Raw genomic sequence first — 26,021 nt, forward strand, 5'->3', positions numbered from 1 at the left:
AGCTGCCCAAAGCAAACTGCATTATTTCTTGTACCCCTCCCCCCCCCCCAAAAAAAAAGAAAGAAAAAAAGAAAGATGAACCTTGCCACAACACCAAGTTCAAACTGCCTTTTTAATAAACCAAATCAATTTGACCCTTGAATAAGTGCCGAAGCTCCAACAGAGAAACAAGCTGTGCTGCACGTGCCATGCAGCAACCAGACTGCAGCAGAACAAAAACCCAAATTCACACAGAATGCCATTTTTGCCCATTTTTTTCCTAATGCCCAGCAAGATTTCTTGAACTCAATCTATTAGAAACCAATAGCTCTAATCTATCCAGAAACCAAGGCTGTAGTTGCTAAGGCAACCTTGTTTTTCAGACCCATTTGCTCGTTGCTTGACGTGACAGCAACCAAAATCATTTTTACCAGTGCACATAAAGCAGGACGGGATTTTTCCCTCTGAAATTGAAAAAAATATACATCTTTGAAGTGTTCTTTTTTTTCTTCTTCCCTTTAACAACTGCTCCTGGTTTATGAACCGAGTCCCAAGACTCAGCTGGAAGCAGCACTAACGCTGCCCTCAGCTGGGCAGACAGGAGCCCATTCCATGGTCAAGGCCTCACCCTGCTGGCCATGGCTGATCAAGAGACAGGAGCAAGCCATTGCCTGCTTCACACACACAGGCCGGAGAGGAAGGTGTGGTGAAAGACAAGTATGCACAAACATAAAACTAATGCAAAAGGTCCCAAGAAGGGAGGAAAAAAAGATTTAAAGACTCCAGACCTGGGATTCCTGTGCTAAACACTGCCACCGGCACTGGGGAGGGGAGCTGCTGGGGGATGTAAGCAGGCAGCAGATGCAAGAAGGGTCACAGCTTGCAGAGGTGAAAGCACCCAAAATTGGGGATGAGATACCTGCACAAGAGGGGACATCTTTCCTATGTCCTTCTTCAGGAAGATATGCCAGAGAAATCAGGAATTAAACCAGCATTTTACCACAGTAAGTTTTATGGCTGCAGAAGGTAAAGTGCTGCTGGGCAGCGCTAGAGGAAGCCAACACCTCTGCTCCCAGCCCGGAAGAGGAGCTCTTCCCTTTGCAAGAGGTAATCAGGCCTTGTTTGGACAAAAAGCAGCTTCAGGCTGAGCAGGATGCTTTAGCAACACCATTAACACCAGAAAGCAAATGTAAGATTTATAAATTTAACTTCATCACAGGAGGGGAAAAAAATGATTAAGGCAAGGTCTTTTACTTTTTATGTGTTAGGACACTTAATGTGGGCTCTGCTGGAGCGCCTAGGATGTAAATTTAGGACCTTAACTTCAAGGTGTGAACTTTGTCAGATGGTGACTGGGGAGCTATTCCACAAGCAGCTCAGCACCTCCATCCTGCAGTGACAAACCAGCTTGGCAGGGATGGAAAGAACAAAAGCACCGCCTGCTCAGTTCCTGTGCTGTTACAACATGTGCCCCAGATGTGTTACAAATGATGTGAGATTCAGCACATAAGAAGCAACGTGCAAAGATGGCTGTCTTCCCCAGCACTGAAGAAGAACACATGATTAGCAAATGTATCACAGATACCAAGAACCCCCAGAAACCACCCTGAAGGCTTCCAGCCCCTATGGCCAACTCTACCACACCTCTCATCAACACAGCTGGCTTCCTGGGGGCCAGCTGACTGCTAATCAAGCTGCCAGGTTAATGCAATGTATCAGCATAATCAGCAAAAGATGTGCCCACACTCCACAGAGATTAAGAGCACCCTATCAGCTGCAGCATTAGTGGGTCAGTCAAACTAACCACTCAACTTTACAGCAGATTTTTAAACAAGGGATTAAATAAATTCTTTGTGTCTAGGAGCACTCCTACCTCTGCTGCCTCCAGGACATTGTCTACAAACATCACCTGCATCTGCCTTCTGAATTTTGAGAGCCAGGTGGTAGTAACTCTTTATAGTGTTTCTGTAAGTGTTAGAAAACTATTCAAGGACAGTCAATGCTTCCTCAGCCCCCAGCAGAGCCTGCACACCTGCCCATGCACACTCCTTACCAGCAATATTTGCATCTTGATAGCTGCTCTGACCACATCTTCAAGAGATATCAGTTATAAATAATCTTGAAGCCAAACTTCCAATGCTTTTCTGATATAGAGCATCATATTTTATTCACCTCTAAACCATTCAGATGACACAGGTGAGGAGGATCAGCAACTTGTCCATCAACACCCCAGGCTTCTCAGGTGAGGACGACTTCTCCTCACGATGAACACCAGGTAACAGCTTTTCCCAAGCACTGTGCTGCCTGCAATTGGATTGGTGCCACATTGCATAGCTGTGTGCTCACCCTGTTTACATGGAAACCTGGCCAGGAAAGCATCAACTGAGGAGTTTGTGAGACAGAAAGTTAGATTCAGTCACAATGAAGATGGATGAAATATAGTCATTAAAGTACACAGTTTTGCACTAAAAAAAATCCCAAACAATTTCAACTGTAATAATCAAGTCTTAAATAATACACTAGGACACTTCAACCTGAAAGGATGTTAGTTTTAGGAAGTGATGAAGATACTGCAATTGCTTGGTATGATAGAAATCAAGGTTTAATATCCTGTCTACAAACTGCCTCTTCTTATCACACAGTGATTAAACTCACAGAGTTTCAACACGACAAAAGTACATGCTAAGGCAAAATCACCATTACAAACCAACAGCTCAATCTTCCTGTGTTACTATTCATGCTTTTACATTTCCTCCTTTGGTGACAATAGAAGTTAACATCAATTTGAGCATATTCAATATACGGCATTGCAAAATGATAACTGAGACTCAATCAAAAAAGACAGGAAAGGTTAGAAGCCAAGGTATATGGTTTGGGTACCATCTGCATAATACTTCTGTGTCCATCTTTCAAACAAGACTGTGAAAATGTGCTTTGTATCTTTAAGTCTTTATTATCTTTAATACACCTGGTGAAAACCAGCTGAAAGTGCCAAGATAACACCTCCAGAAATTTGATGGAGATGCACACAGTTTGCTGCTCTCTGCACATGTATTCAGCTCTCACTGGAGAGCTGGTTGGGAATTTTATACCTCATTCAGATGAGACCTCCTAATCAGATATTCTCACATGGGCCCAGTGAAACTAGGCATTTCTTCAGCCTGGAGACAGCATATTTTAAAACCCTGTAAGCAAAATTATCTGTGCATCTCACAGAACAAATTAAGCTTACATATGTGAGCTGTTCTTTATTAAGAGATGACTAATTGACTTCACAGATACGTTTGGCTTTAATGAAAACTAGTGACAGTGCTAGAAACAGTTTCTATCAACAGATTTCAGGATCCCTTAAAAGAATGCCACTGCAGCAGCAGTCTTGTTCCAGTCACATAAATGATAGCTTGTGATGTTTGTGGGATCCCAACTTGCAAAAGCCCTATAAATCCTCATACTCATACCTGGCAATAAGTTCAGAGCCTTCAGCAATGAATTCAAACTCTTCAGCAAACTGGTATTTTGTCTAGGGAAGACTGCATCCCCTAGATAAGGAGGACATCTAGGGCCTAATAGCAGAGCCTCAGCACTTCACCAGCCTTGAGGAGGTACACTGTAGTGTTGATGATATAAACACCATAACAAGATTGATGTGCTCGTTACAAACTTAGTGGTCATGGTTTTGTAAACAAGTTCTTCACCAAATATGGGAGCTGGGCTACATGACACACAGCCCTTCACCTGGACTGCACCTCGCAGTGGAACCTCACAACCACCACAGACCCCCTTGCAAAAAACCCCATATTAACACAGTGTACATGTAATACTAGATTTTAATTTGTATACCAGTTCTAGGAGCAGGTGGGCACTCTGAAAAAACCCTATGAATATTAGTGTACTAAAACATACAAAATCTGTGTGCGCTCAGATGGTGAGGAGCAATCCCTCAGGCACCAAGCACTGCAATAAAGTATTATCTGCTTTCTGATCACAGAATCACAGGGTTGGAAGGGACCTCAAGGATCGTGAAGCTCCAACCCCCCGCCACAGGCAGGGCCACCAACCTCCCCATTTCATAGCAGCCCAGGCTGCCCAGGGCGCCATCCAATGTGGCCTTGAACACCTCCAGGGATGGACGGGGCATCACAGCCTCTCTGGGCAGCTGTTCCAGTACCTGATCTGCCATTCATGCTGCCAAGGTTCATTCCTGGATTTTGGTTGCAAAAGGGAACTTTGGCCTACAGTTGAACAGATCTGTAAAACAACAAGAGCAGGGCACCAGCAGAAATGCTTCCACATTTAGAAGCCATCACACTTCTAACACCGCTTATTTTGGATAGCACATCTAAAGGGCCACACTCACAACTGGCTGTGAGAAATTGCAGCCATAGTTACACCAAGCTCACCTGCATGGATAAGTGCCAGATACTAGGAAACAGTGCTGGCGTGCTGACACCTGGAGATACACAAGTAAAAAGGCAGTTAGCACAATGCATATTTTTTCATCTGCATAAGCTCCACGTTTTTTAGTGGAGTTGTGTTCTTATAACAAGCTATACGGAAGAAGACTTTGAGGAGACCTCACTGTGGCCTTTCAATTCTTGAAGGGAGTGTAGAAACAGGATGGGGAACGGCTGTTTGTGAGGGTGGACAGTGATAGGACAAGGGAAATAGTTTTAAACTGAGACAGGGGAAGTTGAGGTTGGATATTAGGAGGAAGTTTTTCCACACACAGGGTGGTGAGGCACTGTTACAGGTTGCCCAAGGAGGCTGTGGACGCCCCATCCCTGCAGGCATTCAAGGCCAGGCTGGATGTGGCTCTGGGCAGCCTGGGCTGCTGGTTGGTGACCCTGCACACAGCAGGGGGTTGGAACTGGATGAGTACTGCAGTCCTTTGCAACCCAGGAAAGCCATTCTATGCTCTCATGATATGACCGTATGCTGCAGCATTCCACTGAAGACCAAGAGCGGCATCTCACACCATTTCAGTCTCAGTTAACCACGCAGGGAATCATGCCAGCCTGCAGCTTTCCTTGCCCCGGTCTCCATGCGCTCTCCCGCTCCCTTCCAGCACAGAATGGGCTCAGGCAGCGCGGGCCTCCAAAGCACGAAGCCTCGCGATTCTCCACAGCTCAGCCTGCAGCAGGAAGCCGGGCACACACCGGTCCATTGCACGCCCGGCCGCACAGCCCCGCTCCCACCATGACCTTTGGCCGCAAGCCCGGCGAACAGAGCGCTGCGCGAACACGAAGGAAAAGTTGAAGCGGGAACCGCTACAACGGAGCGACCCAGAGCCGGGCAACCGCACCGGCTTCCGCTCCTCGATCCGGCCCACGGCCCGCCTCCGGAGGCCCCGACCACGCCGCGCTGACGCCGGGGGCCGCGCCCGCCTCGCCGCGCCGCCGCAGCTCGGCGCGTACCAAGCCAGCGCCGCGCGGGGGGGAGCCGCGGCGAGGCGTCGAGAGGCGGTACGCACCACCGCCGCCAGGCGGAGGGGAGGCGGCTGCATCCTCCCGTCGCGCTGAGGCGGGCGAGGCGGGAGGCGCGTTGCGACACACCCCTGTTTGCGCGGCGCTCTTGGTGCCGCCCGCCCGCAGCCCACGTGAGCGCTTTCCCGGCGCTCCCTGCGCTCGGCCCCCGCCGCAGCTTCCCCCCGCGCCAGCTCCGCGGCCCGGCCGTTCGCGCTCGCTCTCCGCCGCCGGCCGTTCGCCGCTTATCTCCGCTCGGCTCCGCCGCGGGCCCTCCATTCCTCTCCCTAACTGCCCGCTAATCCCCGTTCCCGGCCGGCGGCCGCCAGGGCGGGCGGGAAAGGGCTCCCGGAGGCGGACCCGGCGGTCAGGATGTCCGGAGGGGACTCGGCGGCGGCGGCGGCCACGGCCTCCCCGCAGCCGCTGCCGTTCTCCCTGCCGAAGCCCCCTCCCCTCATGCAGCTGACGCCGGGGGACGCCGTCCGTCCCGTCGCTTCGGCCGCCGACCAATCGCCGAAGGGCACCCGGCTGGCGGGGCGCCCCGATTGGCCGGCCGGCAAGCCGGTCAGCCTGCTGGCCCCGCTGCTCCCGCCCCGCGGGGAGCCCGAGCCGCTGATGCCCTTCGGCCCCTCGTCGCGGCAGCCACTCAGAGGGCGCCTTCTTGGCAGGTGCGGCGGGGGCAGCTTGCTCAGCCCCTCCATGCGGCCCGGCGCCGTGGACCGCAGCTCTCTTATGGTGAGTGCGGGGGGAGGGCAGGGCGCGGTTCCGCCCCGGGAGGCGGCGCGGTTCTGCAGGGCTCGGGGCGCTGCGGGGCGGGAAACCTTCATGTGGTGCTGAGGGGGGGGGGGAGGAGGAGCCTGCAGGTCTTGGGTGTCCGACTTTAATGGTTTATGACACTTTTTGTTTGTTTGTTTTTCCTGTAAAGATCTGTTCTGGAACGGTCGTTTGTTTAGGTACTGTTTTCCTATTAGCAATTTTAGGGCATTTACATACATACAGAAATACAGAGCTAAGCCTTGTAGTTTTCAGAGTAAAATCCTTCCAGCATGTGTCCCATTACTACAGCTGCTGCCAGTGGCTAGAATGGAGTCGTAGAGCATCCTGATTCAGAATGGTCATCGAGTCCAGCTCCTGGCTCTGTGCACAACCACCCAAACACAAGGCTTTTGCTGCATTTTGATATATATACGTACATATATATCTCAAACATTTCCCCATCACCATACCAGGTACTGGAACAGCAGCAAGCCCCATGTTTGAAGGAAAATAAGGTAACGATGATCATATTTGGTGTGACTTGATGTATTTTACAAGGAGCAGGAGAGATGTTGCTCGTCCCGCAGGGTGACTTGCATTGATCTAAGTTCAGTGTGTTTTTCTGTGGCAAGCCATAAGATAAATGATTATCAGAGTTTTGTTTCCTGTTTGCGTGTTGATTTTGAAAATTTAAATGCCCTTGTTAGTTCTCAAACTCTGTCAGGGGGATGGATGTAGGAGACTGAATGCTATTTGTCGTTACCTTGCTTGCTGCCAGGCAGGATTGAGCTAAAAGCCAAAGTGAAGTACATAACTTCCAGCTCGGCGTTGAGCATCTCTTTGTTATCACTGCTTTTTGAGGGACGGGGGGGTTGTTGGCTTCATGCTCACTTGTTGTTTGTTGCTGTCTTTCAGATGGGACACCCGGGGATGCCGCATTACCCGCCCATGGGAATGCACCCCATGGGGCAGAGGCCACCAAACATGCCCCCAGTTCCACATGGCATGATGCCTCAGATGATGCCCCCGATGGGAGGACCACCAATGGGGCAGGTGAGCCATTTTTATGATTATTTTTCTTTTTTCTTCCTATAATGATGTCAGGTCATCCAATGTAGGTAAGTTGCATACAGTAGCTTGCAAATGAGGTTAATAATTCAGGGTGTTCTGTGCCACTGTTCCTATCCATGCAGAAAATGCTGAACCTCTTCTTGTTGTAACAGGTAACTGATGCACTTTGTTTAGAACTTTGGTTGTAAATAGATGTAGGTATTAATCTTTTTTTTTATGATTTTTTAATAAAAAGCTCATTGCTAGATTATTTTTTTTTTAGATTTTGAAGAAGTAAAAACGTCACCTTAATACATACTGGAATCAGAAAGCTTTGGTTCTTCTCAGATGTTGAAATAAGAGAGCTGCTTGTTTCTCTAATTCCTGGCTGTTATGTGCATGCGGATGAAGGCTATTCAGGAGATGCAGGGAAGAATTAATTAAGACTTGAGATTTGCAGAATTCCCTCTTGAATCCTAGAGAGTGAATTGTAGCTGTGTAATATACTGTTGTTGCTAACATATTATGCAGTTTGAAAAAGAAACTTGGCCGTTCAGATCAACGCCAGTGAAAGTAAGCTGACAGGTAGAGTAGCCAGAATCAGAGCTGTGCCTTTTGCACATTTAAAACTTTATTCTCAGTGATAAAAAAGCCTTTGTGCTTTCTGATCAATTTTTGAACTTGTGAAGGAAGCAGTTCTCTTTCTGTTTGTTAGGAATGCTTCAGTAGTACTGCTGTCATAGCAGCTTGCCTTAGGAGAAACCGAGGGTTATCAACTAGATGATAGAGAAGAGAGGGTGATGTGAGTGATTAATGCTCTGAGAATAGCCCTCAGGGCCCTGCAGGCAACTCCTTGCTTGTTTTCCTTTGCAGTACCTTGGGTAGAGGCTGTGGATGGGGCTTTTTGTCTTGCTCGTGTGTAAAAGCATGAGAGGTGCCTTCAGCATAATTCTGCAGCCTGTTAGAATGGCAAAAATAATGCAGTAGTAGATTAGGAGAACTTGACCACTGGTATGACAGTTAACAGTGAGAATTTTTCTTTGTATTTATTAAACTCAAACAGCAATTTTGTTTTATTCCTCTGCTTAAGAGGTATGCTTAACTTCTGTTCCACTGTGCTTACTCATTCTGTGAGTATTTCAGTCTACAGTATTTTAGTGAGCAATAGTGATGGAGAGCTCAAGAATAGAGTAAAAAGCTTTACTGTAGAGTAAAAGGCTGCAGGTAAATGGCTTGGCAGTGAGGGGCTCAGTTATCCTATGGCTTTGAGGATGGGACAGGACAGGGGCACACTCACACCAAAAGTATGAAGGTGTCAGCTTATGTTGGCTTGTTTCCTTGGGTGATAACCTCCTTCTTCCAGCATCTGTCTGAGGTTTATTTGTAAAACTTTGCAGGATGGAACGTTCCTGTAGCTTGTTCTTCTCCTTTCTGAAGAGAACCACTGCAGGGCAAGTGACTGCACAGGCAATAGCAACAGTAGTATGACCTGGCAGCATCGTGCAGAGCAAAGCCTTATTTTTTCCTTTCCTGTGTTGGGCTGGCATCACACAGAGCCCAAGCAGTGTTCAGGGTTTCTGGAGGACCTGGGCTAGGGCTTTTAAGAAGCTGCAGCAGTCTCACAGCCCTCTTAGATGGAAGCAGCAGTGGGGCAAGAGTGCTTTCTGCTCCAGCTTCTACAGGATGGCGAGGAATAGTAGGGGCTGCCTTCCTGTCTTTCTTTCCTTCCTCATCCTCCCAAGAAAACCTTATGGAATGAGGGTGGAGTTGCAACCCTACCCCATATCCCTCTCTCTGCACAAGGTGCAAGATGAGGAGAGTGGTACCCTGGTAGTCCCTGAAGATACAGGGGGATGGGGTCACTTGGCCAGCCTGCCAAGGACAGTGAAGGTAAAGGGACATAACTGAAAGGATGAAGAGGGTTGACTTCTAGAGGTCTATCTGGGGTCAGTGAGCAAAAAATCCAGTAGGAAGGGACCTAAATTAGATATTTTGTTCCTTTTGTCATTTTCTTTTAATGGCTTAGTAGTTCTTAGAAGCCACATCAGCAAAAAAGTTAATGGTAAGCATGCAAAATATTAAACTTCCAGTACAACTTTTCAGTATATATCACTTCAGTGCATGGCTTCTGCATAACCATCCCTTTGAGACTGTAAGCAGAAGTATCTGAGCAAAGCTAGCTTATCTGGGTAGCAGCTCTGTGGCTCTTCTTTTGTCTCATCAGACCTCCCAGCAAACTCAGATACAAGTCTAGGCTCAAAATTCTGTGATACTGTATGTATCCCCATGGCCAAGTTCACATTGTGTATGGCTTCATATTGAATGTCCACACCGAGGGGTTTTGTTCAGATGTTTTGATGTTTACATGGAATAGATCTCTTCATACTGAAGTCATTTGGAGAAATGCATTCTTCCAGTGTCCCTGTCAAGTGTTTCTTCTTGCAGAGCTAAGAGGAAAGGGAGACAAATTGAAAGCAGCAAAAACTTGTGAGCAGAACTAATCAGAGTTTACCTTTCCTGTGTTTAATTAATTCCATGTGGCCTTGGAGTTTTGAGGAGATCTTTACAAACCTTTGTTTTTCCTGTTTTAACTTAGGATTTCAGTCACAGCTCATCTAAAGGATGGCACGTCGTATTTATTGTTGCTCTTCTGTAGTTACAGTAGCTGTGTTTGTTATTACTTCATACATGACTTTGGAGTGGGGGGTTGTGTTGTTCCTCATGTAGATTTTGTAGGAATCAGAAGGGAATCAGAGTTCTGCAAGCTTAACTTATGTTGCCAAATTCTTTGTAAGTGGTTTGTTTTGAAGTGTAGTGTCATTTAATTATTTGAAACCAAACCAAGAAAAGAATTATCATATTAAATGTCTGAAATATCATAGAATGATAGAATGGCCTGGGTTGCAAAGGAGCACAGTGCTCACCCAGTTCCAACCCCCTGCTGTGTGCAGGTCATCAACCAGCAGCCCAGGCTGCCCAGAGCCACATCCAGCCTGGCCTTGAGTGCCTGCAGGGATGGGGCATCCACAGCCTCCTTGGGCAATACAACAAGGTGCACTGAAATGCTGTTTAATTGCAGATGCCTGGAATGATGCAGTCAGTCATGCCTGGAATGATGATGTCTCACATGTCCCAAGCTGCTATGCAGCCTACGGTTCCGGTGAGTTTAATTTCACTTCTCCCTATGGTGACAGGTCTGTATGTCTCTTGGATTAGCATAGCTATGTCTTTGTTTTTCTTCAGCTAGGTACGAGAAAGGTGGTGCTGATGGCAGCAATAGAGAGGACACTGCTCACGTTGAGGTGTGCTGGGTGACTGAGTGTTGGTGCTAGGGAAAGGATGTCAACTGAAGCGTTGGGCCTTCATCAAGTTCCTGCCTCTTAGTTACAAGTCTGCTTTTCACTGCTGCTGTTTGGTGTTTCAGGAGTTGTGTGTTACACTCAGTGTCATTTGAGTGAAGTTTAAGAACTCCAGGGGTAAATTCATGGCAGCAGTGCTCTGTTAGTTCCTGTGCTCATGTCAGTACTCAGTAATGTGCTGAGTGTTTCAAAAGCTGCCAAGCACAGAGCATGCTGGTGATTCTCCTCTGTGCCCATGCTGAAGTCGTTACGGATTTCTGATAACTGATGCTTGAGATATTTGGAGATGAATCTGAAAATGCTGGAGCCAAAAGAAATTGGAAAGGAAGGGAGGAAATCAATGCTAAGCTCAGTCTAATTTATTTATGTTCTGGTTTTTTTTTTGTTATTGTTGCTGTTTTTACATATTCTGGCAGATTGCTTTTCTGGAACTCAGTCAGGGCTGAATTTTTGTTCAGTAGGTGGATGTGTGATGTTCATGAGGCAGAGAAGCATTACAGAGGGCTCCAGCTTGTAATTGCACGTGTAACCCCCTTGGCAGAGATGGCAGGAGCTCACTCACACCTTTGTGCACATGTGAGACAGTGTGTCTGTTACAGCAGCACCCTTGTACCTCTCTGCAGTGGCAAGCACATCACAGCCTGCAAAGCATTTTAAAGCAAAGTAAAGTTTTCACTATTTCTTAGCTTAAAATAATCTGTAGGTGGAAAAAAAAAATCATGACTTTTTTGTAACCTTGATGACTTGCCTGGTAAAATTCCAACTTACTGAGTTAGTGTTGGCTGTCTCTTGGACAATGCCATCTCCAAGTCCCAAATGTAATCTGAAGGTCACAGAGGCCAGCAGGATTGTTATATTCCCATCTTTGTTCCATAGGAGTGTGATGGTCTTTCACCCACTGCTGTGCAGGTTGGCTCTGTTTCGTGATCTATGTGAGCAGTCATTTGCAGGCAGCTGATGAGAAGCAGTGTGATTTATTTTGCACTTGCCCTTGTTGGGAGAAGCACTGTATGTACTGATGGAGTCACAGGTGCAGTCAGCACTTAAATATCTTCCTTTGTTTCCACAGCCAGGGGTGAACAGCATGGATGCACAAGTAGGTAAGTAGAAGTTCTTTGTTGCTGTTTCAAAGCATTTCCCAAAGTTAGGTCAAGTCTTGAAAAAATATGTCAGTTTCTCTGTAAAACATCATTTATCTTCATTGTTTCTTAGAAAAACATGCTTTCATTGAAATCTTTTTGCATTCTTGTATGAAAAAATAAAGCAACCAAACTTTTCTTTTTATTGTTTCAATTAGGTGTGACACCTCCTGGAACTCAGGTAAGTGGACACCAACATTCTGGACATCTGTAAGTGTGGTGTTGTGCAAACATTGCTTTGCAGATGCAAAATAAAACCTTGTCTTTCTGTTTTTTGTTCTTTGCTGCTCTGCCTGTGACTTAAGGTTTCATTATCAATCTGAAATTAACACTCAGACTAATAGCTGCTGGTGCTTTTCTTCTGCTCTGTCAAGTACAGAAGGTCACCATGATTGTTTTTGTGACCTTAGCATTTTCATTTAAAGGGATTGAGCTGGAGCTAAAGCAGAAGGTGCTTTCTGCTGCATTTACATCCATTCTTTAATGGTGAAATTATTTATTTCTGGATTTCCAAGTGGAGGTGGCAGCTCCACGTGCCCTTCTTTAGGTATTTTTGACTTACCTGAACAGCATGTGAATTACAGCCCAGGTACTTTAAAGCTGCCTCTTTTCAAATTAAAGCCTTTGCAAGGGAGTGAAGCAGAGTGAAAGTTGCTCCTTTTTTTAATCCCCAAATCCCCTCTGTGTATCACTGAGCACTTTATAAGCAGATTTTTATCTCACGTTGGGGTAACTTCTTACATCTGCCATGCTGATGAACGTTTTGCTTTGGCACTTCCAGTGCACGTGGTAGAAATCTGTGTGCAGTTCTCCTGCTGTTCCTTAACACAGGTGTGCTTTGCAAATGACGTTTACTGGAGGCAGTGCTGACTCAAATTTGTTCAGCTGTTGTTCTGCTGCCTTTCTGTCCCTACTGAGTGGTTTAGTGTATTTAATATGCACACTGAAATGAAAAACAAACAGTAACCAGAATGTCTTTTCAGAGCTCTGTTTTGTTTCACCCTCAGACAACACATCCCGTGGTTTGTGCGGCTCAGCAAACAGCCACGACCAACAGTTCAGGCAGCGAGGAGCACTCTAAACAGGTTTATCTGCTTTCCATTTGCACTGAATTTGTTTTAGTGGCTTTCAGCAGCATCCTGGTCAGCATTCATCATTAATGCTCTGCTTCATTTGCCCAGAAATCGACATGGACTGAGCACAAATCGCCCGATGGCAGAACCTATTACTACAACACTGAAACAAAGCAGTCCACGTGGGAGAAGCCAGATGATCTTAAAACACCTGCTGAGGTAACAGTTCAGACAGGCTGCTGTGTGACTTCGTGTGAAGGCACAGTTCACTACCATGGCTACCACATGGCAAAGCTGTGCCAATGGATTTTCATCAGTGGGAGCAAATGCCTATGCAGGTTTTTTTGCAACTTTTCTAATTTTACCACCCTCCTCACATTGGTGCACCTTGAAGCTGCAAACTAACAAAATTCTAAGCGTTTTTTCCTCAATCCTAAGGTAAATTTCCTTTACTGAAAGGATGGCACTGGCACTGGTATCTCAGTGATGTGTTTGTGTCACTAGAGAGTATCAAGGGTCAGTGAACACAGTGAACATGATCCCTTGTGTTCGTTGGTCCTTAAATTATCACTTGGCTGAGGAGTATTACAGGCTCGCTTCTAGCAACCTCTTTAGTTTTAAAATATTACTGTAAGTTTGATTTTGTGTCTTTGTTTTTTTGTCCATTAGCAATTGCTGTCTAAGTGCCCCTGGAAAGAGTACAAATCTGATTCTGGAAAGCCATACTACTACAACTCCCAAACTAAGGAATCACGCTGGGCAAAACCCAAAGAACTCGAAGATCTGGAAGGTAATAATGGCTGTGACAAGGATGAGCAGAGGGGATGGCAGAGGATTGCAAGCTGTGCTGTGGCAAAACTTTGTTATCAAAGCATAGGAGTTACAAATCTGTTAGGCATTAGTTAGAATGTAGTGTGAGATATCTATGGAGCACCAGGTTGTGTTTTCTACCTCACCAGCCCTTCTTCCTTTATACCCTTCATTTTCCCCTGCTTATGTGGCAGCAGCAGCAGCTCCCCCTCGTGTCCATAAACGGGAACTGAATTCGTATGGAACTAAGCTTGTTCAGGCTGGGTGAATGCTCTGTCGTTGCATCAGGCAGTGCCTCAACTCTTTCTTCACTTCAGACCCACTGCAGACCCGTTTTTCCTTACTTAGCAGTCAGCCCTATAGAAACTTTTAGTAGGACTTCTGTTCAGGTTGGTGAGGGAAGGCAAGAATTTAGGGGCCACTATAGCAATCCACCTTCACTTGGGGCAACAGGATGAAAGGTGCTGGATTTCTGTAGTGCTGTGCAGCTCATAACTGAGTAAGAATTACTTACACTTTGTTGTGGTTTCTTGGAAGAATTTGAGAAACAGTGCTATGCTTTATAATGGAAACAGAGTTTGTCTACTGAAAGGCAGAATTGTGTGCAAGGCGTTCAGTGTTATTTGCTTATGTGTCTTGAAATTGTTTGGAGCAGCTGGGAATGCAGTTGGTAGGTACACTTGTACTGCTCTTCCCTGTTGTAAAGAAAGTGTCCCTTTTTTTTTTGGCCTTCCAAGCATAATGTGCTCTTGTTCTTCACTTTTAGCACAGTTTGTGTGGTGTTGTGAGGGAAATAAGGTCTTGGCAAAAAAGAAAAACTACAAAATCAGCTGAGTATGAAATGAGTACAGAAAGGTCTGCATAGAATAAACATCAGTGACTGTTAGAATAAAAAAGAAAGATGCATTCCAGTAAGCCTGACTTTATCTGTTCTTTAAACATGTCTGTTGAAGTTGGAATAATTATTTTAAATGGAGAAATGTACCTTTAATCTTTACTCAGTGGGATTTCTACAGTTTGTTTTAGGTGGTATTTTTTCCAGTTTTTAAAGGGGAATAGGAACAAAAATATTTAAAGCCAAATTGTCTACAGCCACTCTTTACAATGCACAAAACAACTTTTTCTAAAGCTGTGTTTTAATTGTTTGTTTTTCCCTTTCTCTTCTAGCACTGATCAAAGCTGAAGAAAACAGGTGTGTTGTCACTTTGATACTACTGCTGTGTTTTATAATAGGCTGTCTGTTACTTTTTTAAGAGTAGAATCTTGTCTTTGAATCCTGAAACATGGCCCTTGCAGATTTTCATTCCAAATAGTGCCTTAATATATAGAAATTCTTAATTATCACAAAATGGCCTGGGTTGCAAAGGCCCACAGTGCTCATCCAGTTCCAACCCCTGCTGTGTGCAGGTCACCAACCAGCAGCCCAGGCTGCCCAGAGCCACATCCAGCCTGGCCTTGAATGCCTGCAGGGATGGGGCATCCACAGCCTCCTTGGGCAGCCTGTAACAGTGCCTCACCACCCTGTGTGTGAAAAACTTCCTCCTAATATCCAACCTAAACCTCCCTGTCTCAGTTTAAAACCATTCCCCCTTGTCCTATCACTGTCCACCCTCACAAACAGCCGTTCCCCCTCCTTTTTCTATTCTCCCTTCAAGTACTGGAAGGCCACAGTGAGGTCTCCCTGCAGCTTTCTCTTCTCCAAGCTCAACAAGCCCAGTTCCCTCAACCTTTCCTCATGGGACAGGTGCTCCAGCCCTTTGGAAGTGAAATGGCTGGTCTGCATAGATAAGCAGATTCAGTAAAGCATTTCCTCTTTCCGAGCTCCTCTGAGGCATGCCTTTTGTACAGCTCCTGAACATCACTAACTTCCTTTAGCTGCAGCCTTCCCTAAGCTGTCACCTCTTAAATGTGATTGTTCCCACTTTCTGTACCTGCAGCACCAAGACTGAAGAATCTGCTTCAGCAGCTTCTGCTGCAGCCGATGCAGCCAACGCAGCCGCCACAGCCACGGCTGCTGCTGAGGCTGCCACAGCTGGTGCTGCCGGCGCTGCTGCAGCCTCCGAAACAGAAAGCACTGCTGCCTCTGCTGTGGTAGAAAACGAGAGTGCTGCTGCAGCCACAGCTGAGGATCAGGGGCAGCAAGCAACTTCAGCTCCTGCAGCTCAGGAACAGAGTGCAGAAGGTGCTGCTAACACAGCCGATGACTCCAAGCAGGACGGTTCAGCAGAGTAAGTCCTGTTGTGTGGGATTCAGCTCTCCTGCAGTTATTTCTTTGCAGATTTGGTTCACCTCCCGTTCTGGCTGGCTGATCTGCTTTGACAACTAGTTAGTGAAACATGAGCATCAATCTCAATGGCAGTGGAGAAGGAGGAATAAGAGGAAGGAGCATTAAACCTGTTTTTAGGAAAATTAATGCCTTCCCCTTCCTGGCCTTCACCCAAAGCTCCTAGAGAACTGCCTGTGGTTCAGACACTTGATAAACTTTCCATAGTGCTCTGGGATAATGTGAGATGTTTACCTTGAATGGCTCTTTGGTGGTTCTAACTTAAGATAAAATGCTTAAATACTAAAATCATTAGTTTTTATTTATAGTGCTTCAAAGAAGGAGGGCGATGATGCGCAGCCAGTTAAAAAAACCTACACCTGGAATACAAAAGAAGAAGCAAAACAGGCATTTAAAGAACTCCTAAAAGAAAAGGTATTTGGGTCAGCTTTCTTTCTGCTTTATAGCTACCAAAGCTGCATTTACCAGGAATGGCTCGAGGTCTGTTGTTGTTGTTAAAGAGTTGTTCACAATGAGGGGAGAGGATTTACATACTAGACAAGAAATCTGAGAAAGGAAGCATGGATGGCTTAAGCCTTTACCAGGAACATTTTGAATGAGGAGCAAGGTGTCTGATGTTCATCAGAGCTCTCAGTTGTTTTTCTTTTCTACCTTTCACATGAGCATCATAACCACTGTAATGTAAACTAACCTCTGTAATGTATCACCACTGCAATGTGTCACCACTTGGTGTTTCTCCAGAACTCAGTCTGGAGCAGTGAGTGATTTGATGGGCACCTTCAGCAGGTGCTTCAGAGACAGGTTAGAGATCATATGGAAGGGTGACAACCTGAAGTTTGGGATGCAGCATTCCCATAAGCTGGTCTGTTTTAGAGATAGTCTCTTCTTCTGTGAAGTCAATTTCAAAACAGAGAATGTGTTCCTAACCCCAAAAGTGTAGTGCATTTCTCTTTCACTGTTGGATGTTGATGCTAAATGTGATCAGTAATGATGCAATGTCTTGACAGCGAGTACCATCCAATGCTTCTTGGGAGCAAGCCATGAAGATGATCATTAATGATCCTAGATACAGGTACTGCTTGGTTCTTTACTCATAATATCTGTAAATGAGGGACTGGACTGGTGTCACTGATGTGAAGTACAACTCCTAGCATTAATTCCTGACATGGGAAGGATGTAGCAGTTGTCAGTGCAATTCTGTACAGTCGATGTGGTTTGCTTAGGAATAAAGACACACTTTTGATCATGATGGAGATAAATCCTTTCTAGGTTATTTTGGAATGGGTGCCTGCCATAAACATTCACAGAAAAGGAGCTTGTATCCACTGTAAGAGTAGTATTGCAGCGTGAAATGGGTGAATACAAGCTGGTATAACCCTGAGGGGCAGGCAGGTCTGTGACTGGTGGCCTAGATCATATTTGATTTCATCTCAAATATTTGGGTTACTCAAATCTGTTTCGTGCTTTGGGTCTTCGGTTTTGATGTTTAAATGTAATTACCTTTCCTGTAATTCATGTTTTCTTTTTGATACGAAGTGCTTTGGCAAAGCTGAGTGAAAAAAAGCAAGCCTTTAATGCTTACAAAGTTCAAACAGAAAAAGAAGAAAAAGAAGAAGCAAGATCAAAATACAAAGAAGCTAAAGAGTCCTTCCAGCGTTTTCTGGAGAACCATGAGAAGATGACATCCACAACACGATACAAGTAAGGCACCCTGAAATCAAGTTCTGGTCTTGATGACCTCGACAAGTTTGTCCTTAAATCTTTCCTGGCAATGCTTACCTTGCTATGTGCTCAGCCTTGTAAAGCCTGTACCTAAAGTATTGATAGGAAGACAAGTGTGCTCAGTTTGAAAGAATGTAAGTAAAATTCAGGTTGGTTTTTTGTTTGTAAATCAAAGAGAGAAAGCTGTCACCCAGGCTGTCCGTGACAGAAATTAGGGAGATGTTGCACAAAAGAATTACTGCTTATGAAACAGTTGATTAACGTGATTGCAAGCCAGCGGGGCATTTAAAATCAGTTATGAGCAGTAAATTATTGGATGCTTTTTCTTTGTTTTGTACAGAAAAGCTGAACAAATGTTTGGGGAGATGGAGGTCTGGAATGCAATATCTGAGCGTGACCGCCTGGAGATTTATGAAGATGTTTTGTTTTTTCTGTCCAAGAAAGAAAAGGTAACTTTCTTTCAGAGCTTTGACTTGCAAGTAAATTGATCAGTTCCTCTGAGTACACAAATCTTGCAAGCAGTGCAGTTCTGTGCATTGCTCAGGGACAGTTGAAATGCAGGCAGAAGGGAAGGAATTTGTAGCACAGACGTTTGAGAAGCAGGTGAGAGCATTGCTGCATTACTGCATTTTCTTTGCAGGAACAAGCCAAGCAGTTACGGAAGAGGAACTGGGAAGCTCTGAAGAACATCCTTGATAACATGGCCAACGTCACTTACTGCACTACTTGGTCAGAGGCTCAGCAGTACCTGATGGACAACCCTACGTTTGCAGAAGATGAGGAACTTCAGAGTATGTAGGAAGTCCATGCATTTGTTGTGAATGAGGGAATGGCTTTGTGGGGATTCCTGGTTAAGGTTTGCTCTCTGGCAGTCAGGAGCAGCTGTGACAGCCAGTGAGCAGCAGGAATAGAGAGATCTGGTGTCTTACTTTTGGGGGAGCTGAGTCAGCTTCAGAAGGCATCGTTGATGCACCCTCAGTGATAAAACAAGGGGTTCCTTTTTCCTGGAGATCCAGCTACCTTGGTATTTGTTACCCCCTGAAATTTGAAGAATTATTTGGCAGCATAAGCAGTGTGGCAGATAGTTGGGCTTCCTTCTGTTAGACTGAGGTCCTGCTGTGTTTGTTTACTTAAAAGTAACCATTACTCTAGAGTGAGAAAGTAGGCTTTTTCATTCTGACCTGATTTTCTCATAAATGGGTTGATCCTGCATTTTAAGAGCAGCATTTGCATTGGCACAGCCATGGAAGTATTTGACAGATGCTTTGTGTTCTGACTTCTTCCCCATGTTTGTAAGATACCTGGGGTAGTAAAAGGGAGATTGTTTTTCTTTTCAAGACTTCTGTGCTCTGTACTGACAGTGAGAATTTGGGCAGGTTGGAGGGGAAGTGGGTTGGTTTTGTCGCTGCTTTTGGTGTTTGGTTTTGTTGTTGTTGGGTCATTTGCTGCACAGGTCTGTCATATATTTCAGTGGCCAGTGAATCTTCCTTCACTCCATCACTAATAAATTTGGCAGCAGTTGGTCAACTCTTAAGAAACACTGTAGTTAGTGTCACTACTGAACACTTACTACTCCGTTGTTACCTGTTAGATATGGATAAGGAGGATGCACTGATCTGCTTTGAGGAACACATCAGGGCATTGGAAAAAGAGGAGGAAGAAGAAAAACAGAAAAGTTTACTGAGAGAAAGAAGGCGGCAGCGGAAAAACAGAGAATCTTTTCAGGTTGGTGGACCTGCTGTTTGTCTTAGACATGTCAAATGATGACACAGCCTGTGCTTTGTATTTCTTGGGGATAAGCTAATGAGCAGTGCATGTATTTCACAGATATTTCTAGATGAGCTGCACGAGCACGGACAGTTACATTCAATGTCCTCTTGGATGGAGCTGTACCCAACCATAAGCTCTGACATCAGATTCACTAATATGCTTGGTCAGCCTGGTAAGAATATTTCCAACCCTGTAAAAAGTAAGGCGTAAAGCTCTCAGGTGCAGGCAGTGTGAAGCAGGGTTGTTTGTATGTTGTTTTAAGATTAAAAACAATTAAAAAAACGCAGCTCTTGTATTAGAGCTAGCTTTTGACTTATCTAGTTTCTTCATCAGGATCAACAGCGCTCGATCTCTTCAAGTTCTATGTTGAAGACTTAAAAGCACGTTACCACGATGAAAAGAAGATCATAAAAGATATCTTAAAGGTGAGAGGGGAGATTGCTGTCTTTCTTCTAATGACAGATCTCCCTTTCTTTTGGAAGATATGCCGTGCACACAGTGGGAAGCCCCATGCTGTGCTATTAGTGTGACAGTTCCTGACTCAGCCCCTTGCCAAGAAAGTAAGTTTATTTGTTTATTTACAGGATAAAGGATTTGTAGTGGAAGTGAACACTTCTTTCGAAGACTTCGTTACAGTCATCAGTTCAACTAAGAGAGCCACCACTTTAGATGCAGGAAATATCAAGCTGGCTTTCAATAGTGTAAGTATGAATAATAGGAGTACAATATGAGATCCCTGTAAAACAACAGCCTGCACTTATGTTCCCTGTACCTGTGTTTGAGAAACGCCGCTGTGTGCTTTGAGGTACTGGGCAGTGATAAACAGAACTCCAAAGATGAGCTGTCTGTTGGGCTTTCCAAAAATTGCATGAAACTGAACTATGAATCTTCCCTTCTGCTGTTCTTCAACTGATGTCACAACTTCATGTCACGCAGCTGCTGGAAAAGGCAGAAGCCCGTGAAAGAGAAAGGGAAAAAGAAGAAGCTCGCAAAATGAAGCGGAAAGAGTCTGCCTTCAAGAGCATGCTGAAACAGGCTACTCCTCCCATCGAGCTGGATGCTGTCTGGGAAGATGTATGTATTGCTGCTTGGCTCTGGAAGTCATTCCAAATGTATCAGCCACCTGAACACATGCCAACAACTACGCCTAGATTCTCTGTGCTGGAGGTTCCTGTCTATGCAGCACAGACCCATAGGAACGAGTCGCCTCTTCAGCAGGCATCAGAATTGGAGTTGAAAAATTTAATTCTACCAATACCTGTTTGGTTTATTTTTTAAGTGGGTGGTTTAAGAGGAGATACAAGCACTCCGCTTAGTTAAAAGCCTAACTTTGTCCTGGTAGGATTAAAACCTTTCCTGTCAAAGCAAACTTCATGGTAGACAGTGTGCTTTTACCCAGCTTGTGAGGCATGTGCAGAAAAAAAACCAATTCTGCATGCATGTGTATCCATTTGTGCAGTTGAAGTAAAGATCCTGCTGGTTACAAAGCTGACAAGAAACAATGTGACCCTTTAACAGCACCGTGGCTTTCCCAGCTGGTGCAGTTATGTCATCTTTAAACTTCAGAATGTCTGCATTTCATGTCAGTACTTCATTGCTGTTTCTCTGACAGATCAGAGACAGGTTTGTGAAGGAACCAGCATTTGAAGATATCACTCTAGAGTCTGAAAGGAAAAGAATATTTAAAGATTTCATGCATGTACTCGAGGTAATTCTTATTTTATCTTTTCCTGATGAGAGAATAGATGGTATGCAATACTTAGTTGGTTGGTTCTTAAATTCTACAGACAGGGATGTTCTGCATTGCCAAAGAGCACGGATGTTAAAACCCTCACCTTGAAAATAAGGCAGAGAAGAAATGTGTTAGAATTATTTGATCCATGGTTGTTCTGATGTGCACTGCGAGGATTTTCAGAAGTTAACATCAGGATTCCCTGATTTATTGTAGAGTTGTGGGGAGTTCACGTTTTGTCTGTTTGACTGTGAACAGCTTGGTGGTGGTGGCTGGGAGGGTTGTAATGTAGTTTCACTGTTTCACCCTTAACTTTTGGATCAGCCAAAGATGTTAACAGTTAAGAGTTGATTTGTACAAATCTTGGCACTTCAGTCTTGTTCAGAAAGGTGTTATCTTTGATAGGTAATGAGATCCAATGTTTGTTTGTTGCACTCGCTGCAGTTTGTACACGTTCAAATGGTTTCATTTCAGAATTTCAGATGTTGCAAAGCAAGGCTTGCACTCTGTTCTTGGCCAACCCGAGCAGTCACTTCAAATAGGAAGCACTGCAGCAAGGATATGGGAAACAGAAGCTGTGTGCATCCGTGCCTGAAGCTGCCTGTTCCCTTGCTGCTGAAAGCTTGTTCTAACTTTAACGTGGCACTACTGTCAGTCATGCTGTTCTGTAATCACTGCTAGCTGTAGGTGCCCTGTGGGTGATGGGAGACGTTGTTGGTTTCACGGTGTGCCCTGCAGACTAACATTTGTCTTTTCACGTTGTACTCCAGCACGAGTGCCAGCATCATCATTCAAAGAACAAGAAACATTCTAAGAAATCCAAAAAGCACCACAGGAAGAGGTCTCGCTCTCGCTCGGTAAGGGCTTTGTGGTGCCTTAACATCTGCTCCTGTCACTGTGGAGGCCTTGCTGTCCTCTTGCTAACCGCATCTTGTATCTCAAGGGCTCGGAGACAGAGGATGATGATAGCCATTCAAAGAAGAAAAGGCAGCGTTCAGAATCTAGATCTGCTTCTGAGCGTTCTTCCAGTGCAGAATCTGGTATGAGACTTTTGTTTCTTTGCTTTAGAATGACTGTTACTGATTTATTGCTGGGCAATTGTCATAGAATCAGAATGGCTTGGGTTGGAAGAGACCATAAAGGACCATGAAGCTCCAGCCCCCCTGCTGCAGGCAGGGCCACCAACCTTCACATTCAATGCTAGATCAGTATTAAATTATAATTAAATTATAACTTTATTGATTTCCCTCCCTCCTTTTGTTTGCAGAGAGAAGTTACAAGAAATCAAAAAAACACAAGAAGAAGAGCAAGAAAAGAAGACACAAGTCTGTAAGTAGAGCTGACTTTTTTTGAGTTGGCTTAAGGCTCAGCTTGACACCTCATGGCCAGCCTCAGTAATCCTGTTTGTTATAAACTGGCTATAAACTTGTTACCAGCTGGCTTCATAGCAGGCAGTTCTCTAGATCAGACCTGGTTATGTGTAACTTAAAACCATTTAGAACAGTAACGTGGGGGGGTTTAAACTGCAACTACAGAAGCAAATATGAAGGAGTGCAGTATCCTGCCATTGGCTGCTTGTCATCGCAGCGTGTCTTGGAGTTACTTCTGCTGTGGAGTGCTGGATAGAATCCCAGCATCTTTTCCTTTCACCTCATGCTGAGCATCAATCCTTTTGTCTGCCTCAGTAGCAGGATTGAGTTAGCAGCTCTGACATCAAATGAGCAGCAGCATCAATAGAATGTAGAGTAGAAAGAGAGCTTTCATCCTCTGTACGTCACTTGAGGCCAAAGTGTATTTTTGGTGCAGGTAAAGGAGGGAGTTGATGTCTCTGAACTCAGGTTGCTGCAGAACTTTTCAAAGCGATGCTCTGTTGTTTCTGTAGCACCTGAGCAGTTGGCTGTGCCCTTCAGTGGACAGCATTCACACAGAGATGGATACCAGTGTTAGACATTGAGCAATGTGTCGGTGCCAAAGGACTGCAACACAGACAGGGTCACGTCAACTTAGCTGGGATGAAATGCAGAATGAAAACAGCCGCAGCACCTGAGCCCTCAGTGCACAGAAGTCCAGGAGCATGAGAGCGTTCAGAGGTGGCAAAGCAGCCACATGAACAGATGAGCAGTTAGCAGACTTCACCCTTTGCAAAGCTGTTATGGAATGAGTGGCACGTGGGTACAGAAGGGATTTATTGCATGGATCCAGCGTGCCCTGTCTCTGCATGCACTAAAAATGGTGAATGTTTTTCAGGACTCTCTCCTTCTGCAGTAACTTCAGTAATGTTTCTGCAGTACTTATTTCTGCCCTGGTTACTAGGATGTGTTAAACTCACAGCCACTTCCAGCAGTTTCTCTCTAACGTGGCCTATATTAGAATGAAATCAGACATTCTGAGGTGTATTTTATAAACCATAATACCTAATACATTTAATAATAATATTTAATATTTTCCCTTTATTACAAAGGATTCACCAGAATCTGATATTGAACGAGAAAAAGACAAAAAAGAAAGAGAGAGAGAAAGTGAAAAGGATAGAGCTAGACAAAGATCTGAATCAAAACATAAATCTCCGACTAAAAAACGACCTGGAAAAGATTCTGTAAGCTTTCTTATTTCCTTTTTATGTGATGCCTTTGGGCTTTGTGTACCAGTGGGATGCTAGAGTATGCAAGCTCTATAGCTTCATAAAGAGTTTACTTCAAGTGAGGTGTTAAAGCTTTATTTATGTTCCGATTCCATATATGAAAGAACCAGATGCTCAAGCAGAGCCAAATCATGCAGATTCTATGCCCTCACTTAGTATTTGTTACTAATGGATTTATTATTTGGCCCAATACTGCTTATTGCTGGTTGAGGTAAGGAGTGAATGAGGCTGTTTTATAGATGGTACTGAAGCTTAGCCCACAGTGTGGCAGAGTACTGTTTATGACCAAACTGCTTTTCTTTTTTCCATCCAATTTGCCAGATTGATCTCAAAGGAGATGAGGACAGCTGGTTAAACGCTGAGGTGATTGTGCAGCTCTTCCATTCTGAAATTTGAGTACTCTCAGCACTGCTGTAGTAGTGCTGGGCTGCTGCTGGTCTCATACTGGAGGAAAATCTTAATTCTTGCACGTTTTGAACTGGAAAGTCACATAGAAGCATAGCTGTGCCCATGGTCTGACTCTTTGCTGCGATGGTTCTGTGTACAGTTTGTTTTGGAAGGGTCAGAGCAGTGTTTCAAAGATGTGTTTGAATGGAGAAAAAAAAAGAGTGGAACAGCATTGTTTGGGTTTGATGAGGGGCAGTGCTCTGCCTCACCCAGCTCAGCTGCGCTGTGCTGATGGTGCTGTCCTCTGTACGATTCACCGTGGAGGGGTGGGAGGCAGACAGCTGCTTTTTGTTGTGCCTTCTGAAAGTAATCCGCTTTGGGCAGCCCAGATCCGTGCTGAATGCAGACATCTGCCAGGAGCAGGAGCTCAGCTGTGGCTGTGAACACAGGCCCAGGAGGAGCTCAGCCCTTCCCCTCGCAGTGCCTTGCTCTGAGCGCTGCCCTGTGTGCTCTGGGAGCTGACACCAGAAACACCAAACGTGAATGTGTTGCATGAAAAATACCTGTAGAAAAATCCCTCTGGAAAACGTAGAGCCCATCTGTGTCTTCCTGCACAGAGCAGGGTGTGGGGGCACGCGGCAGGGCTGCAGCTGGGAGCTGGGCAGCCTGGCTGAAGCTCTCACCACCCCTTCTCTCCCTGCAGGGCAACTGGGACACCTCGGGCAGCGAGCTGAGCGAAGGGGAGTTGGAAAAGCAGAGGCGGACTCTTTTGGAACAACTGGATGAAGATCAATGAGAACGTTATTTATACCAAATATGTTTACATTGTGGCATAATAAAAGAAACCAATGTTTAATTCAGGATGTGGGTTCTGATATCCTGAGTTCCATTGTTGAAATTACGGTGGGTTTTAATTTTACCACATAAATACATCCAAGTATTCTTACGGGCCCGGCCCCAAACCTACAAAAGTGAATGAAATTCTGAGTTAAGCCGAATGTCGTTGGGCAGCACGGGTGCTCTGCTCCCCTGGAGGGAGTCCTGGAAGGGAACAGCACCATGGAAGACGCCTCGGGTCTCACTGGACCTCACCTGCAGGCTGAGCAGAGCCTCGGCACCTTTCTAGCAAAGCATCTCTGCGGTGCGCTCCTTCCTAGAAAGGCAGTAACTGTTCTTCCTGGCTGTGCAGGCAGGTAGAGCTTTGTTTTTTAGAAAGATTCTTAATATAGTTTCTTGTGGCTTAATTTGTTTTATGAATTTGTTGTTATTTTTGAAAGGGGGAAGGCAATGGGTGTAATGAATCCGTTTCTTGATCTGTACTGCAAAAAAACCTGTCAGCTATTGGAATTGCTCCTTCACGATCCGCGTTCCTCCCCAACCCGTTCCAAGCACTTATGTGAACCAGAAGACTGCTGAGAGATTCCTGTCCAACAATCACTTCCAAGTGAGATTGTACAGTAATTAAAAGCAGACGTGGCTGATGGGACTGCATTCAGCCTCCACTGTGGCATCAGCAGAGGGTGCTGCCGCTCACAGCCGCCTTCTGTGTTCACATAAAGCAGCTCCGGATGTTCTCTCTGTGCTTATCTTCACTATCAAAAATCAAACTGTAAGTTGAGACGTTGCCTTACAAACCTGCTGAAGAATGTACCAGCCCCACACAAACAGCTGCAGCATCCGTGCAGGACGTCAGCGTCAGCCCAGCCCTCGCAGCGCCGTGCTGCTGTGGTACAACTTCTGCAACCTTTGATTGGAATATTTTTGTACATTTCTAGCAATTATTAAACCTTGTCTTCTGCTGTCTACTGGTATTTACTTCTACTTCAATGCTGCGTACAGCTCTGATAATTCTTTCCT

General features: G+C 45.1%; 1 protein-coding gene across 8 annotated transcripts; it reads left to right on the forward strand.

Moving 5' to 3' along the window:
• The first annotated feature begins 6,050 nt into the window (after positions 1-6,050).
• Positions 6,051-25,975, forward strand: PRPF40A (pre-mRNA processing factor 40 homolog A). Of its 8 annotated transcripts, none has more exons than XM_042877915.1 (27): positions 6,051-6,176; positions 7,113-7,250; positions 10,327-10,407; positions 11,676-11,706; positions 11,904-11,926; positions 12,729-12,830; positions 12,927-13,037; positions 13,488-13,608; positions 14,796-14,820; positions 15,566-15,856; positions 16,221-16,326; positions 16,920-16,984; positions 17,449-17,613; positions 17,975-18,083; positions 18,275-18,425; positions 19,226-19,359; positions 19,462-19,576; positions 19,726-19,829; positions 19,989-20,105; positions 20,341-20,478; positions 21,017-21,112; positions 21,907-21,993; positions 22,080-22,176; positions 22,404-22,465; positions 23,598-23,732; positions 24,099-24,140; positions 24,868-25,975. In XM_042877915.1, exons 1-27 carry the CDS (start codon positions 6,057-6,059, stop codon positions 24,958-24,960), a joined length of 2,859 nt encoding a protein of 952 aa, XP_042733849.1. In that variant the 5' UTR covers positions 6,051-6,056; the 3' UTR covers positions 24,961-25,975. The 8 variants fall into 8 exon arrangements, with proteins under 8 accessions (XP_042733849.1, XP_042733850.1, XP_042733851.1 ...); XM_042877916.1 differs by having other exon boundaries at positions 6,052-6,176; positions 19,738-19,829; XM_042877917.1 differs by having other exon boundaries at positions 6,052-6,176; positions 12,753-12,830.
• The last annotated feature ends 46 nt before the right edge of the window (positions 25,976-26,021 follow it).

The sequence above is a fragment of the Lagopus leucura genome, unplaced genomic scaffold (assembly GCF_019238085.1).
Source record: "Lagopus leucura isolate 7727_CA_CO unplaced genomic scaffold, USGS_WTPT01 Super-Scaffold_100019, whole genome shotgun sequence".
Lineage (NCBI taxonomy): Eukaryota > Metazoa > Chordata > Aves > Galliformes > Phasianidae > Lagopus > Lagopus leucura.

Bases quoted from the DNA above. Each gene is read 5' to 3' on its own strand.
- PRPF40A (XM_042877915.1), top strand. From the start codon at position 6,057: ATGCCCTTCGGCCCCTCGTCGCGGCAGCCACTCAGAGGGCGCCTTCTT. The intron at 15,857-16,220 runs GTAAGTCCTGTT...TTTTATTTATAG, and splicing joins AAGCAGGACGGTTCAGCAGA to TGCTTCAAAGAAGGAGGGCG. The intron at 19,360-19,461 runs GTTGGTGGACCT...TGTATTTCACAG, and splicing joins AAAACAGAGAATCTTTTCAG to ATATTTCTAGATGAGCTGCA.